The sequence below is a fragment of the Anolis carolinensis genome, chromosome 2 (genome assembly GCF_035594765.1).
Source record: "Anolis carolinensis isolate JA03-04 chromosome 2, rAnoCar3.1.pri, whole genome shotgun sequence".
NCBI lineage: Eukaryota > Metazoa > Chordata > Lepidosauria > Squamata > Dactyloidae > Anolis > Anolis carolinensis.
The window spans coordinates 33,098,187-33,114,480 of record NC_085842.1 but is presented as its reverse complement, the minus strand read 5'-3'; the positions used below and the strand labels follow the sequence as shown (position 1 = coordinate 33,114,480).

Below are 16,294 nucleotides of genomic sequence, written 5' to 3'. Positions count from 1 at the left end.
AGCCCGTGGCGGGGTGAGCACCCGTCAATTAAAAATAAAAAATAGCCCCTGCTCGTTGCTGACCTAGCAACCCGAAATATAGTTGCATCTATCAAGTAGGAGATAAGGTACCACTTATAAATTGGGGAGGCAAGATTAACTAATTTACGACCTGGAATGAGGAAGTGCCGTCAGTGTGGATGATGAAGCAGCTGCTCCCCCCTGTGGCCAGAATCGAACATCCCCTCAGAAGAAGGTTAACTTGCCTCTGCGTGTGTCTCTCAGTCTCTGTTTGATGTGTTTATGGGCATTGAATGTTTGCCCTATGTGTGTTATAATGTGATCCGCCCTGAGTCCCCTTCGGGGTGAGAAGGGTAGAATATAAATACTGTAAATAAATAAATAAATAAATACCCTGTGAATTCCTTCTCCTCTTTCTGTGGGTCAGGTGTTTCTGTCCCCTTTAATATCTTTCTTCCTTTGCCTGGGCAAAATAGACATTAACAGCACACAGAAAGATGAAGAGGAATCGGATCCGTAGCTTCAGCCAAGTGACATGCAGTGCTAGCTGCTCCTCTTCCTACATGTCATGATTGTCTGTTTTGGCCAGGGAAAGGACACCTCCTAGTGATGCATCTCTCACGTCAATGTTCACATAGCAACCCCAACTTTCGGAAGTGGTGGTGATTGTGAATGTGAAACTTGCAAAGGTGAAGGGATGACTGTAGACTTGTCATCCCTTCACTGGCCTTCTTCTGCCCAAATCTCTCACCTTCTCAGCATCAGCTTAGGATTCTTGGCTACATACTGCTCCACCAGGTCATTCAGGAGAGTCTTGAGGATGTCTGTGAAGTATTCAAGTTTCCCATGCAATGAGACTGTGAGAAGCGATGCGACATAGGCCCGATCCCTTGGAGAGAATGTGCGCTGAATTTCCAAGGTGTGGATAAACTAGAGGAAGAAAAAAAATACCAAAAATGGCACTGTTGTTATTAAGCAATCATTTGTGTTGGCTGGGGAAAGGGGCAGAGCAGCTATTTTTAATGTTTCTGCAAAAGCCACCTGCAAAAATGCAAGCAGTGGATACCTATTTTTCCTGACACATGTAATCTTTGAGATCTCTTCCAGTTTCCTGATTATATGAAATTAAACAATTTTCTTATCAAAAAAATGACACTTAGAAGTGCTTGCCTTAATACTTAAAATACAAAAAGTCAGGGGAAGGGTATTGGATAAATTGAAGAGAAATATGATTGACTTATCTCATGGTAAACTAGTGATTCAGAAACATTGCAAACATGGTGCAATTATATATTACATTTATAGTTGTGTTATTTTTATCGTTAAACACATTGGGTATCTTTATAGAAAGATAAAGGTTGTAGAAATAATAATAATAATAATAATAATAATAATAATAATAATAATAATAGACCTCAAGATTGAACTTCAAAGACTCTGGCAGAAACTAGTGCAGGTGGTCCTGGTGGTGATGGGCACACTGGGTGCCGTGCCAAAAGATCTCAGCCGGCATTTGGAAACAATAGACATTGACAAAATTACGATCTGTCAATTGCAAAAGGCCACCCTACTGGGATCTGCGTGCATCATCCGAAAATACATCACACAGTCCTAAACGCTTGGGAAGTGTTTGACTTGTGATTTTGTGATATGAAATCCAGCATGTCTATCTTGTTTGCTGTGTCATACAATAAAATAATAATAATAATAATAATAATAATAATAATAATAATAATAATAATAATAATAATGGGATCTGTGCGCATCATCCGAAAATTCATCACACAGTCCTAAATGCTTGGGAAGTGTTTGACTTGTGATTTTGTGATATGAAATCCAGCATATCTATCTTGCTTGCTGTGTCAGACTATGTCGTTGTGTCAATAATAATAATAATAATAATAATAATAATAATAGGGTTGCTGTGAGTTTTCCGGGTTGTATGGCCACGTTCCATAAGCATTCTCTCTTGACGTTTCACCCACATCTATGGCAGACATCCTCAGAGGTTGTGAGATCCTCACAGCCTCTGAGGATGCCTGCCATAGAATTGGGTGAAATGTCAGGAGAGATTGCTTCTGGAACAAGGCCATACAACCCGGAAAACTCACAGCAACCCAGTGATTCTGGCCATGAAAGCCTTTGACAATAATAACAATAACAATAATCATACATGGTATGTACTTCTCAATATTCTTGTTGCAGTCATACAATGGCTCTGTGAGTTGGATGATAGAAGATCTTGCTGCAAGACTCAGAGCCTTTTTACAGGTGAGCAAGGTACTTAAGAGAGTCTTTCCAACATAACTTTTTACAGTATTTGGTATACCCCACTGCTCTGTGTGATTTATAGGACTGCATTCAAATACTGGTACATTTTTATTGAAAACCTGTTTACATGTTTACATTTCGAACAACATACCTTGGTGAGAAAGAGCTTGCTGTTGAGGAGATTGGAGAGCTGCACCAAGCCCTGTTCCACCGTTTGCCTCCGAGATTCAGGCACATCCAAATCCCTTTGTAATGGTGACTCACGGTGGCCAGGGAAAAAGATGCGTTCTGCATAGGTCTTGTAATCCAAGAAAGGAATCCCAGTCCCAACTAAGTCACTGGTGAGATCCATCATCTCGGTCATGAGATCTGGAAAGAATAGAAGCACCCATGGTAAGAGGAAAGGGCTTGAAAGGGAAGGACAATTTGGACCTCACAGAGGAGCATTTGCAATTCCCAACCAGAGAGCTCTGGTACCTTTCCAGACAACAAACCACAGGAGCCATGCATTTAAAGTTGGTTTATTGTGCTCTTCCTTGCTTTGGGAAGGGGCCCTGTGGTCTTACAAGTGAAACGAGAGAGCTCTAACTAGAATTAGTTCTGCCTTTTTCCATAGACTCCCTTGCCTAACAACGGGTGTCTTAAATTGGGCAATAAAGCAGTCCTGGTGCAGGAAAGAAACCAATTTGTTAAAACTAGCTTCCTCAGTTTGGGATCCCCACCACTACCATTATATATATTTAGACTACAAGTTCTATCACTTCCAGGTATCAGGACTTGAGATGACAGGAGTCCAAACACTTCTGAAAGGACATCACTAGTCCATGGAGGCCAGAGCACTTCCTGCGGTTCCTCTACCTGTGAATTCCTTTTTGCATCGATCCCGAACACTTGTTTCCAGATTTTCTAGCTGAATCTGAACCTTCTTGTAGTCCCTCAGGGCCTGCTTGCTCTTTCGCCTAAAACACAAAAAAGAAATAATAGTAGTATCAGTGATACTGTACTTATGCTTTCAGCATTCGCTGCTAGTTAATCTCCAGTTTTTTATGATTATGAAGGGAAAAATATAAGATGGTGTTGGATCTGATGTAAAATGTAGAATATCTGCAATACTTTGCATCAGATAATTGGAGAGGGGATATACTGAGAGTGTGGAGTTCCTGATAAATGTTGGAATTGGGGAGAAATTGGGTAATGGGAAAAAGAAAAAGCATTTGAACAATTTCAACAGAAAGGAGGAAACCATAAAAATGAACAAAATCTACCAGTATCAAAATAACTCTAAAAATCTGGACAGTAAAAACAGCACTCAGAAAACAGGGGAACTCCAGACATGAAACACTCAGGACCAGCTAACACCTCCAAACAAAGGATTCCCCCAGGCAGGAAGCAGCCAGACTTGCAAGGCCATTTAATGCTAATCAAGGTGGCCAATTGCACCATTCACACTTGCCTCAAACAGACAAGAGTCCTTTCTCCCACCCTGGACTTCCCACAGATATATAAACCCCAGTTGCCTAGTTTCCAATAGACCTCACAACCTCTGAGGATGCCTGCCATAGATGTGAGTGAAACGTCAGAAGAGAATGCTTCTGGAACATGGCCATACAACCTGGAAAACTCACAGCAGTTTAACCTACCAATGAGGGATCTGCCTATAACTGCAGGATTATGTAAGTCTAATTCAAACATGCCCCATGTTGATTAATGACTGGACCAAAATGTTCCCTTCTTCTTTGCCCTTTCTAATTGAAAAATACCTTCCAAACGTTCCAAACCTAAGAGGTATGACTATTTATAATCTACAGTTTATAAATATAGGATTCATTTATTTGGAAGATTATAAATAGAGGAATGGGAAGAAGTGACACTAGTACTCAGTGATAAAACAGACCATAAATCTGTTTTCCAACTTTAATTGAAACAGTGTGAGGAATTTTCAGCTTTAGAAATGTAGAGCTTATGAAGTACATCTTTGCAAAGAAATAAACACTGACAGAGATTTAAGAATAAATCCAAACAAAATCAGTTTAAAAGAAGTATCAGCCCTTGCCCTTGGACTAAGCTTTAAATTCTAATACTGGTGCATGGAGATCAGCAAAATAGTAAATAAAACAAGTTACATTTTTACAATTATATGCTGACTCTGCATTATTACTGCATTATTATAGAACTGTATTATTTCATAGTAAGAAAAGGAAGGTTTTCAAAATTGATTCTAACTTTTGAAATGCTTTATTCATACATTCCTCATTAACTCATTCAATTGGAGTACAACAGACACTGAACAACATCTCAAAGATATGAAGTCTAAGGAAACATACTTCTAAAAATATGGCTGATGCCAACCTTGGCTAAAGACCCCTTTTTTAGTTCTCACTGCTCAGACACTTTAAGTTTGGCAGACTGCTTTATATGTTTTTGAAAACTGCATTATAATATAACATTATCACAATCATTCATTTATTTTCTTCAACCAGCTATTGTGCTTTTTTTTTTTTTACTTGTGGTAGTTGTATGGTCATTTGGGGTTATATTTATTGTCTATTTCCCCAATAACTTTTGATAAAGGGCAATTTATAAATGTACAAGCAAACTGGCTTTGCAGTTTGCTTATACTGTGGTGGAGATTCTAAGTTATCAGGCTCTAGGAAGATTCCACCTAGACATTAGGAAGAACTTTGTGACAGTAAGAGCTGTTTGGCAGTAGAATATGTTTCCTGAGAGTGTGGTGGAGTCTCCTTCTCTTGATGTTTTTAAGCAGGATGGCCATCTGCTGGGTGTCTGTATTGTGATGTCATGCATGGCAGAAGGGGCTGGACTAGATAGCCCTTGTGGTCTCTTCCAGCTGCATGATTCTATGAGGACCGAAATACAGATTGCAATCAAAACACCTTCCCATTTCTCACCTGTATATGAAGACAATGATGAGAACAATCAACGCAACAAAGGAGGCTCCAACACCCAATCCAATCTGGGCTTCCAGGGGAAAGTTGAGCTGGCTCTCCGTGTCATATTGCACCCGACCGAGCGAAAAGTTCATATTTCCCATCTGAACCTGTGGGATGATGAGAAGATGCCAAACTAAATACCACAATGAAGACTTCTGCTCTCATTTGATTCTGGAAGGTAAGTAAGGCCAGACTTGACTAGCATTTGGATGTGAGACCATCAGGACATCTCAGGAACATCCAGGTAGAAGGAGGGCAAAAGCTTGTCTGAATCTCTGTAAAGCTATTGCCAGTCAGAATCAGCAATACAAGCTGAGACAAGGTAATGTCTGGTGGAGTAGGAGCCACGTTTCTATGTTTTTATGTGAAGAGATGACAAAGACCTCTATTTCTTGATTGGGCTCATGAATGAGTGTTTTGGGCTTTGTAAAAGTTGCTCTAGGAGTGGGTTTTTAAACCTTCCTTGCCTTTCTCTTCCCCAGATGTAACAGTGTCTTCTCAAAGCTGCTTGTAGACTGACCGCAAGACCAGATTGTTTTTCCGTGTCAGGAGCAACTTGAGTCGCTTCTGGAGTGAGAGAATCGGCCGTCTGCAAAGACGTTGCCCAGGGGACGCCCAGATGTTTTGATGTTTTTATCATCCTTGTGGGAGGCTTCTCTCATGTCCCCGCATGGAGCTGGAGCTGATAGAGGGAGCTCATCCGCACTCTCCCCGGGTGGGATTCGAACCTTGCAGCTTTCAAGTCAGCAACCCAACCTTCAAGTCACTTAGTCCACTATGCCATCTGGGGGCTCCGCAAGACCAGATGAATAGCAGTTATAGCAGAACCACCTTCCTATCAATGGACTATTGATTACTACAATAGTCAGAGTAAAAAAAATAACAATATCACTCTTTAAGGAAGTCAGAGTTTCATGTCCAGGTGGGAAACGAAAACAGCATTCCCTCTACCCCTTCTCCACCACACTCCTATTACTCTCTTCTCCCAAATATTTCCTCCTTCATTCATCCCATGCCAGCAATCTTCATAACACACACACATCCTGATCCTCTCTCCTTCACCCTATTAGTTATAGCTCTCTAATTCCTTTTTAGTTGCCATGGCTGCATCCTATGGCTTCCTGGGATCTGAAGCTTGGTGAGGCACTACAGCTCCCTGGCTGGGAATTATAAACATCTCACAAAATTATCACCTCCAGTATTCCATATGACAGTAAGACACAGAAGCGGGGTCAAAATGCTGTAATAGCATACTACAAAATCGTCCGCTCCACCCCTTAGGCTGGATCTAGTTCCACTGTGCAAATATCTAATACTTACTGTGAACTCTGGCAAGGAGTCTGCGCCTTCCCGCTTGGACCGGTGCTGCGGGACTGGTTGCTCCGTAGGAGGCTCGCAATAGAGATGGTTCTTCGTGAGGGTCTTCACTGAGCAGATTCCGACTCCAATCATGGCTTTCACCTCTTCTTTGCTAATTGCCAAGTCCAGATTCTCTCCCTGCAGACACAATGTATAAATGTTAAGTTGTTCTGTAACTTAATCAGTTATGATTGATTTATACAATGCAGATAATATGTACAGTAAGATTATTATTAGTATCAATACCATGGGCAAAATACATATCAATATCAATTATTCAATCAAGAAAAACATCTGTAATAGACATTAAACAATAAGTTCTCATTCAAAAAATGTTGTGAGTTCTCAGCAGTTCCTCGTTATTTCTTCTTAGGAATGTTCTTAAACTAAAGTTCAGACTAAGTTTCTTCTGTAAAATATTAAGCCAATAAAGTTCAGTCCCATGTAGATACAAGTTGTTGTAGGAATTATTGACAAGTACGTGAGGATAGCAACTGTAGAATTTATTTTGATGTGTGCGATGATAGCAACTACCTTACCCAGTCTACTTTTACAACCTCTCAGTTTTAATCCATGTTTTTATTAGTTCTTGTCATTTGTTTTTATTGGCTAATGTTTAAATTTTTATAATTGTGCATGTCTCTTGTCTATTGTTGTGTTTTATATTGGTATTGTTTTTATACGGGCTTGGCCCCATGTAAGCCGCCCTGAGTCCCCTTTGGGGAGATAGAGGCGGGGTATAAAAATAAAGTTGTTGTTGTTGTTGTTGTTGTTATTATTATTATTACAAGGGTCCCTGGTATTATTAACCTTGTTTCAGGAAAACTCCCTTCCTCAGGTTGCTACTTCATCAGTTTCAGTTGATATCTTCACAGGAATTTACAAACTAGATTCAAAAGGACAACAAAAATAGATATGCTATAGACACAATGTCAGAATTGGAAACAAGTTTACAAAAGTTGTTCAGCCGTATTAGCCAGCAGGAAAAAGAGGAATCGGAATCAAAATAGTTTTTTTTTTATGACGATGCTCATTGGCCAGGCTGGCTAGGAGATTTGGGGTGTTTTCATCCGAAATAATAGCATTTTGAAGTCCTAAGAGGATGGAAAGCTCTGTTCCTCAAGTATGTCCATCTCCTACTGTCACAAGGGTAATTTGGGTTTGGGATTTGTAGAAGGAGTACATTTGTTTCTGTTATTACATAGCATTGATTTTATAATTGGACAGTTGACCCCCCACATCTGCAGTTGACTTTTGTGGATTTGATTATTCACAGATTTGATTCATATGGCCGCTTACTTTTTTTTTTTACCTCTTTGAGATTCTCTAGTCCTTCTATGAAAAACTGACCACAGAGTTATGTCTGAAGACCTAGAGATTTCCAGAGAGGTGTTCTCTTAGTTTAAAAAATACTGCTTTTATTTGTGTTTTTTCTATTTTCATGGGAATCCTGCACCCTTAACTCAAGCAAATGTAGAGGGCCTATATTAGTCCCCTTATTCCTCTATATTCTTTTCTAATTACTGGATTGTATACCTTTGGCAGGTTCACTTGCCTGTTTTATTGTTTAATTTTGTACATCAGCATGAACATTAATGGGACTATAGAAGAAAATAACACCAATAACAGAACCAGTCATTGGAATAGATTATTCTGGGATTGAAACAGCATTTTTAGCTCAAATAGGGTTACTCTATTTTGAAAACTAACAAAGAAGGCACATTTACCGGCTGAGTACTTCAAACCACCAATCACTATGACAACCTTCACTTGAAATACCCCTGTGATTTAAACTGTGATAACTGAGCCTTGTCTTTTCCTCTTCCCAGCCTGTTTTGACAGCTGCCTCATCTGGAAGCCAGTGAGTCACTCTGTAACCCCAAGGGACAAAGGCTGGCTGGTTGCGAGGGGGTGGGGTGGGGTGGCCTTCCTTTGCTTCAACTTGGCATCTTTCTAATCCCCTCCTCCTCCTCCAGAGCTCTATTATCTTACTGCCCACTTCCTTTTATTCGGACCATTTAAGAAAACCCAGACAAATAAAACATCCTCCTGGAGAGAATTTTGCACTCTGAAAAAGAAGACCTGTCTGGCAAACTGGGACGCATGGTAACCCTAGCATAAAGCTCCCATCTTCTTGCTGTTGTGTGTCTTCAAGTTGCTCTGTATTATGATGACCCTAAAGCAACCCTATCACAGAGTTTTCTGGGGCTGAGAGTATGTGACCAAAGCACATATACTTTTTTAAATGTGGGGGAAACACATTCTGACCCCCTGCCATGAAGAAAAAGCACAATCAAAGCACCCCTGACAGATGGCCATCCAGCCTCTGTTTAAAAGCCTCAAAAGGAAGGAGCTTCCACCACACTCGGAGTCAGAGAGTTCCACTGCTGAACAGCTTTCACAGTCAGAAAGTTCTTCCTAATGTTCAGGTGGAATCTCCTTTCCTGTAATTTGAATCCATTGCTCCAAGTTCTAGTCTCCAATGCAACGGAAAACAAGCCTGTTCCCTCTTCCTTATGACATCCTTTCACATATTTATAAGTAAAGGTAAAGGTTTCCTCTGACGTAAAGTCGAGTCGTGACCGCCTCTGGGGGTTGGTGCTCATCTCCATTTCTAAGCGGAAGAGCCGGTGTTGTCTATAGACACCTCCAAGGTCATGTGTCCAGCATGACTGCATGGAGTGCTGTTACCTTCCCACCGGATATACAATTGATCTACTCACATTTGCATGTTTTCGGACTGCTAGGTTGGCAGGAGCTGGGGCTAACACTGGGCGCTCATACGGCTCCCGGGATTTGAACCTGGTACCTTTCGGTCCCCAAGTTCATATTTATACATTGTGATTATGTCTCCTCTCAACCTTCTCTTCTGCAGGTTAAACATACCCAGCTCTTTAAGCTGCTTCTCGTAAGGATTCATGGTCTCCAGACCTTTGATCATTTTAGTCATCCTCCTCAGTTTATCAATATCCCTCTTGAACTGTATTCCAGGTAAGATCTAACCAAAGCAGAGTAGAGGGGCACTCTATCTAGACTCTATAGTGTCTAGGTAAGTGGTTCTCAACCTGTGGTTTCCCAGATGTTTTGGCCTTCAACTCCCAGAAATCCTAACAGCTGGTAAACTGGCTGGGATTTCTGGGAGTTATAGGCCAAAACACCTGGGGACCCACAGGTTGAGAACCACTTACCTAGACACTATACTCTTTTTGAGGCAGCCCAAAATCCCATTGACTTTTTTAGCTGCTGCATCACATTGTTAGTTCATGTTCAACTTGTTGTCCATTAAGACTCCAAAATCATTAGTAGACCCCCACAACTACATCTTTTTCAGTCCTTGTTCTCTTAATTCATATCTAGATGCTCTCAGCCTGGTTTTCAGGATTGAAGTCCTGCATCTCTTCATAGGTGTAAACATCCACAACATATAATGCTACCCCACCCTCTTTCCTGTTTGGTCTGTTTCTCCAAAATAAGTTATGCCCCTCTATTACTACATTCCAATTATAAGATCCATCCCACCAGGTTTCAGTAATGCCTATTACGTCCTAACTGTTTTGTTATGCTAAAAGTTTCTGTTCATCTTGTTTATTTTGGGCATTAGTGTAGAGACATGGGATATTCCCCATAGCTGTTTATTTGAGATTATTGCCCTCTTGCTGCTTGGTACTTGTTCTGTCACTTGTAACCAATGCAGAGAAAATTCCAGAAGTAAAAGGATTAAAAGATTTTGGGTGCATACAGTGAAGAAGGGCTGGTCTAAAATTTGTGCATTTGAAAACGCATTTGCATTGCAATACCTGTAACCCAGAAAATGATTTCCTCTTTTCCTGTCTTTTTTTTTTTTTAAAATACAAACACAGCTTCATAGATATTTCATCATGCCATCTGTGGTTTCTGTGTCCCATTAGTGCTCTGCAATTTCTTAATGAAATGCTATTAACCTTAAGTGCTGTTGCAAACAGATGGTATGGAAGGAACGGACTGCAATTTAAAATTGGTATAAGATAACAAACTCTACATTATTACAAAGGCGGTGGCAAGGAAATGTCAGTGCTGCCAGCTGGAAAGCCTGACATCTGTAACCAGAATATGTAACAGGAATCGTGCCAAATGTGAAAAGAGGGGGAGCTTGCATTATTCTGCCTAGATCTCTAGATTATTTTTCCCTGGGATGTTTTGTAGAGTCAAGAGAGTTAATACATTTGAGCGAGGCTTTTGGAAGTTTCTATTAATGAGGTTAAGAGGAAATTGGAGAGAAAGAAATTATTAATGCTATTATCTCCATCACTGTCAGCTTTATGCATTTTCCACAGCCTTTTCAAAGCAGCTTACATAAAAAAGAAGTACACATCAACATTAAAATGGAATTAAATTCTCAACAACATTAAAACAATTTAAAAATATAAAACATTAAAAATGGCACAGTATTCTATTCAAAGACCTTTCTGAAAAACAAATTGCTTTTCTGCTTCTTGTTCTACAGCAGGGGTGTAAAATTCATTCTCATTGAGGGCCACATCTGCTTTAAGGTTGCCTTTAAAGGGCTGTTGAATCCAAGGATAGAGAATCTGTGGCTACAGAGGGCCTACTATATTTTATTTACAGTTTTATCCAATTTTGGTCCCCAGATGTTATTGAACAACCACTCCCATCACTTTTAATTATCCGCCATGCGGACTGGGGATGATGGGAATTGCAACCCAACAGAACTTGATGCTCTGAGATTGGGGAAAGGTTAAAGGACATCCTGAAGTCAGACAAAGGTTGTATCTAAATTCAAACCCCACTCTCTTGACCAAACAGAATAATTGCAGCCTTGCAGATATTAATGCAGGACAACTCCCATCAGCTCTAGTCATGATGTCTAATGATGAGGAATACAGGAGCTGTAGTCCAGCATCTGGAAGGACACATAGAATGACATGATTGGCCCACTGACCTTGAATTTGGCACATGTGTCCTATAGCTTTCGTATACTAAATATTGAAGGCATTGGTTGCTGTAAGATGTTAGGGCACAATTGAAGACAGTGAAGGACTCAAACTGCTAGCAGAACAAGCCTACACAATGATCTAAGGTGATGGGAGTTGTGGTCCAGCAACACTGTTGCATCAGGGGAGTCAACAAAATTATAAAAGGAATGCAAACACACCAAATAGAAGAGTTGTCTGTTATTTTCTCTATATCATTTTGCACAATGCTAGAAATCTGGAGACCGAAGGAAAATGTCATTTGTAGACAGAATTCTTATTTGGGGAAACAGCTACCTCATTTTACCCACCTATCAAGGCTAAATTCTCAATTTAATTATTAAAAATTGTGTTTCATCTGTTGTTTTTTGCCTTCAAGTCATTTCCAACTTATGACAACCCTAAGACAAACCTATCATAGAATCTGATCAGAGAGGGCTTATCTTTGCATTTCTTTGAAGCTGTGAGAATGCTATTTGCACAAGATCACCCAATAGGTTTCCATGGTAGATCTCCACAGTCATAGTCCAATGCTAAAATCTATTGCACCATTCTGTTTTATGTTTACAGAGCACCAATAATCCATAAAGCAAGGAACAGATGGTGCCTACTGTTTACTGGGGAACAAGTGCTTCATTTACCTCCACAGAGATGACACTTCCAGGCTTGTGACGATAGGGTTTGCTTTGGTCCTCTGTGTTGAGTGGCTTCAAGATGGGATCCACCTCATAGGAGAAGCCACTTGGATGGAATGAGTTGAAGTCAAAGATGAGATTATCCAGGACAAACTCCAGTTTTACTTGGATGGAGTGGGGCAGCTGTTGAATGCCGGGTGTTTTGCACAGGATGAGATGGGAGGAGTTGACCTCACAGGGCTCTTCAAACTAGGATCAGAAATTAAGAGACATGAATGGCTAAGGTCTGCTTGTTATTCTTCCAGACTTACTCCACTCCCAGGACCCTTGATAAATGATGGAAGATGCAAGATAGACAAAAGAACCCTTTTTTCAAATAAAATGGTTTAGGGGTAGGAGAAACCAGTAACTTCTACTCCCTTTTTGTAGCCCAATTCCTTATTTGTTTACTTATTTATTTACAGCATTTATATTCTGCCCTTCTCACCCCAAAGGGGATTCAGGGCGGATCACAGAACATAAATATGCGGCAAACATTCAATGCTGTTTTATATACAGACAAGACAGACAATTGTACATAGATATAAAGCCCTAAATGGTTCTGGTCCATCTTACTGTCTGAACGTATCTCCCCTTATGAGCCAACTAAAACTTTAAGATCATCTAGGGAGGCCCTGCTCTCGGTTCCACCTTCTTCGCAAGCGCAATTTCCAATAAAAACAGAAATAGTAATTCAGAACTTATATTCAATCAAAATTTGGCCCGTCTCCTGCCACAGAGGAATTTGCAAACACATGATCAAGAGCACTGCTTTTCAAACCGTGGGACCCAGCTCCAAATGGGGTCATCTTAGCTCAATGTTGATGTCATGAAAAATTTGCAAAAGTAAAAAGATTCTGAATGCCACCTAAACATTTAAGCAAACCTCTTAGGAACAATGTGCAGTCTTTACAATGGACTCTGCAGATAATGCTTCAGAAAAAGGAAAATCAGCCTATTTAGGGAGCCTTGCTAATGCTGGTTTATTATCAGTAAATGTTTGATGTTTATCCCTATTTTATATACCTTTATACCTGGGATCAAAGAAACATTGCTTCAGTGGAAATGGGTTGCAAATGGAAAAGGTCTAAGAAGCCCTGATCTACTGGTAGAGTTTTTTCAACTACAGAGATTTGCATTTTAGGAAGAGTACCAGGAATTTTCAGCCAAAAAGCTATAGTGCCTCACTACACTGCTAATCCCAGGACTCTATGGGATGGAGCCATAGAATCATAGAGTTGGAAGAGAACTCATGGACCATCTAGTCCAACCCCCTGACAAGAAGTCACATTCAAAGCACCCCTGACAAGTGGCCATCCAGCATCTGCTTAAAGGCATCCAGAGAAGGAGCCTCCACCACATTCCAGGGCAGAGAATTCCACTGCCGAACAGCTCTCACATTTACGGTAGGCGGTTCGTCCTAATGTTCAGGTGGCATCACCTTTCCTGTAATTTGAAGCTGCTGTTCTGCATCCTAGACTCCAGGGCAGCAGAAAGCAAGCTTGTTCCATCTTCTCTATGACTTCCCCTCACATATTTATACACGGTCCTTATCTCAACCTTTTCTTCTGCAGGCTAAACAAGTCGCTCCTCCTAGTGCTTGTTCTCCAGGTCCTTGATCATTTTAGTTGCCCTCCTCCGGGCATATTCCAGCTTGTCGACATCTACCTTTAACTGCAGTGCCCAGAATTGGACACAGTATTCCAGGTGTGGTCTGATCAAGGTAGAATAGAGAGGTAGCATGACTTCCCTGGATTCCCTGCTATCAAGCCAGGCGTCCTCCATTCTGTATCTTTGCACTTCATTTTTTCTGACTAAGGGCAATATCTTGCATTTGTCCCTGTTGAACTTCATTTTGTTAGTTCTGGCCCACCTCTATTATCTGTTAAGATCGTTTTGGCCATTAAAGTGAAACAATGGCAAGGGGGTGGATTATCTGATTGCTTGGGTTGCTCCAATGAATTCTGGTCTCCAGAGTTGTAATCCAGTATTAAATACACTACATCATGGTGGCTCAGCTTAGAGATATATACATACACTTGTATTTTGTGGTTGTTGAGGGGATTGATATCCTCTTCCTCCCCTTGAAATGATCAAAGAGCTCACCCACCCATTGCCATTACTCATTGTTTCATTAATATAGCCTTCCCTCTATGACCACTGAGTGGGGAATGGGCTGTCCTGAGAACCTAGTTGATTTTAGCATATGATGTAAATGCACTGCATTTGGCTACAAGAACAGAGTCAAACCTTTCTCTGATCCCTCCATTACAGGGCTGAGGAGAGAGAAACAGTGTGGCGTAAGTCTGTCTGTGAGATTTTAATGTGACACTTGGTAACACAGGATCTTGGCCACAGGCTGGCGCAAAATACATGCATTCATTAGCAGCTTGGGTGACTTACCTGTTGAATGCTGCAGAGGGAATTCTCCAGACATTCTGTATCGGGGATAATTCGACGCCATCTCCCAAGGCCCCGGCGTCGGCGCTCCAGTGGTGAAACCGTGACCTGGATCCTGGGCTGTTGCACAACGTCAAGGTTATGCCCATGAACCCGGATTTCTCTTCCTCCACTGAAAGCACACACATGCATTTTGGACATTGTAATCAATGTAGCTTGGCATCCCACAGCTTCAGGACTTTCCTTTTGAATGCAAGGCCCTTGGCTGAGTAGTGGAGCATATGTATTTTGCATTCAGAATGTCCCATGTTCATCCCAGGGCATTCTCAAATAGATTTGGGAACATACACTGCAGAGTGAAACTATGGAGAGCCGCTACTGGCCAGCGTCAACAAGCTTTCTCAATCTGATGTCCATCACCCTCTCACCATCTTCAGGCAACAACTGTCTAGGGATAATGAGACTGAAACTTGAAAACCACTGAGAAGGCACCAGACTTGAAAAAGCAAATGTGGGCAATATTGAGTTGAAGTGACTCATTAAAAGTCAGCTTTCCTAGATCCTCACCAACTATCAGGGCAAGGTTTTTTTTTTCATATTGGGAGCGACTTGAGAAACTGCAAGGCACTTCTGGTGTGAAAGAATTGGCCACCTGCAAGGACATTGTCCAGGGGGTGCCCAGATGTTTAATGTTTTTCTATCCTGTGGGAGACTTCTCTCATGTCTCCTCATGGGGTGCTGGAGCTGACAGAGGGAGCTCACCCACTCCCTCTGGATTCGAACCGCAGCCTTTCGGTCAGCAGTCCTGCCAGCACAAGGGTTTAATTCATTGCGCCACCAGGGGCTCCACCAGGGCCAGTTAAATGAGGGTATTGCTCCCCAAATAAAAATAAAAAATACTGAAAACAATTTGCATTGATATTTACTGTGTTTGTTTTCAATTAGTAACTTTTTCTGCCTCTTTTCTTTGGATGTTGAAACTTTTCTTTCTCTCACAGGAGCAACAATAGACTCAAGACCTAAACTAGGCTATCCATGCTTTAGCCAAGAGTGTTTCTGGCACACTTGAGACTACCTGGGAGAAAGAAGCATATGCTTTTGTAGTCTATTAGGTCTACAAGACTCAGATGAAGTATGAAATCATATACTGCAAACTTTTTGTACCAGGTAGTGTTGAAAGCACTACAAGATTTCTTTTTATCCTGATGTAGAGTCACATGCTATGACCTTGGATTGATATGTGGGGATGTCCTAAGTACAAGCTCAGGTAAAGAACCTGTGTCCCTCTATATGTTGTTGGACTCCAGCATGAATCATCATGGCCATTGATCAGGTGTGACATAACTTCTGGTAACGGAAGGCAACTGATTCCCCATTTCCAGTGTAAGACCTCCCCTTACAATTATCAAAAGTCTCTTGTTACCTCTGGAAACTCTTGGCTGGTTCTGCATATGTGATGTTGGGGTCTGGCGTATACTTGAAGAGGGAATGCTCCAATTTCCGTTCTTGATCTCCATACTTGATTGTGACCGGAAGTGGCACAGATGCATTGCTGGGACTTGTGAGGCACTGCAGCGTGTCCTCCTGCAGGTCAGAACGACTGGGAGGAGAAGTAAGAGGGCTTTACTTTAGGCATGAAATTATCAATTGCTTTTCTAGAAAATACCTA

The 16,294-nt window shown here is 41.1% G+C and overlaps 1 protein-coding gene across 2 annotated transcripts in view; it reads right to left on the bottom strand.

Annotated features, from left to right (window-relative positions):
* Positions 1-16,294, bottom strand: part of plxnb1 (plexin B1) — a 239,710-nt gene that overhangs the window by 18,669 nt on the left and 204,747 nt on the right. For both annotated transcript variants that reach the window (XM_062969628.1, XM_008105539.3), the window contains exons 20-27: positions 16,049-16,225; positions 14,629-14,797; positions 12,193-12,435; positions 6,543-6,719; positions 5,181-5,329; positions 3,130-3,230; positions 2,423-2,640; positions 752-930 (exon numbers count right to left, since the gene is read on the bottom strand). In XM_062969628.1, coding sequence (XP_062825698.1) covers positions 752-930; positions 2,423-2,640; positions 3,130-3,230; positions 5,181-5,329; positions 6,543-6,719; positions 12,193-12,435; positions 14,629-14,797; positions 16,049-16,225 — 1,413 coding nt within the window. The remainder of the gene's footprint in view (positions 1-751; positions 931-2,422; positions 2,641-3,129; positions 3,231-5,180; positions 5,330-6,542; positions 6,720-12,192; positions 12,436-14,628; positions 14,798-16,048; positions 16,226-16,294) is intronic.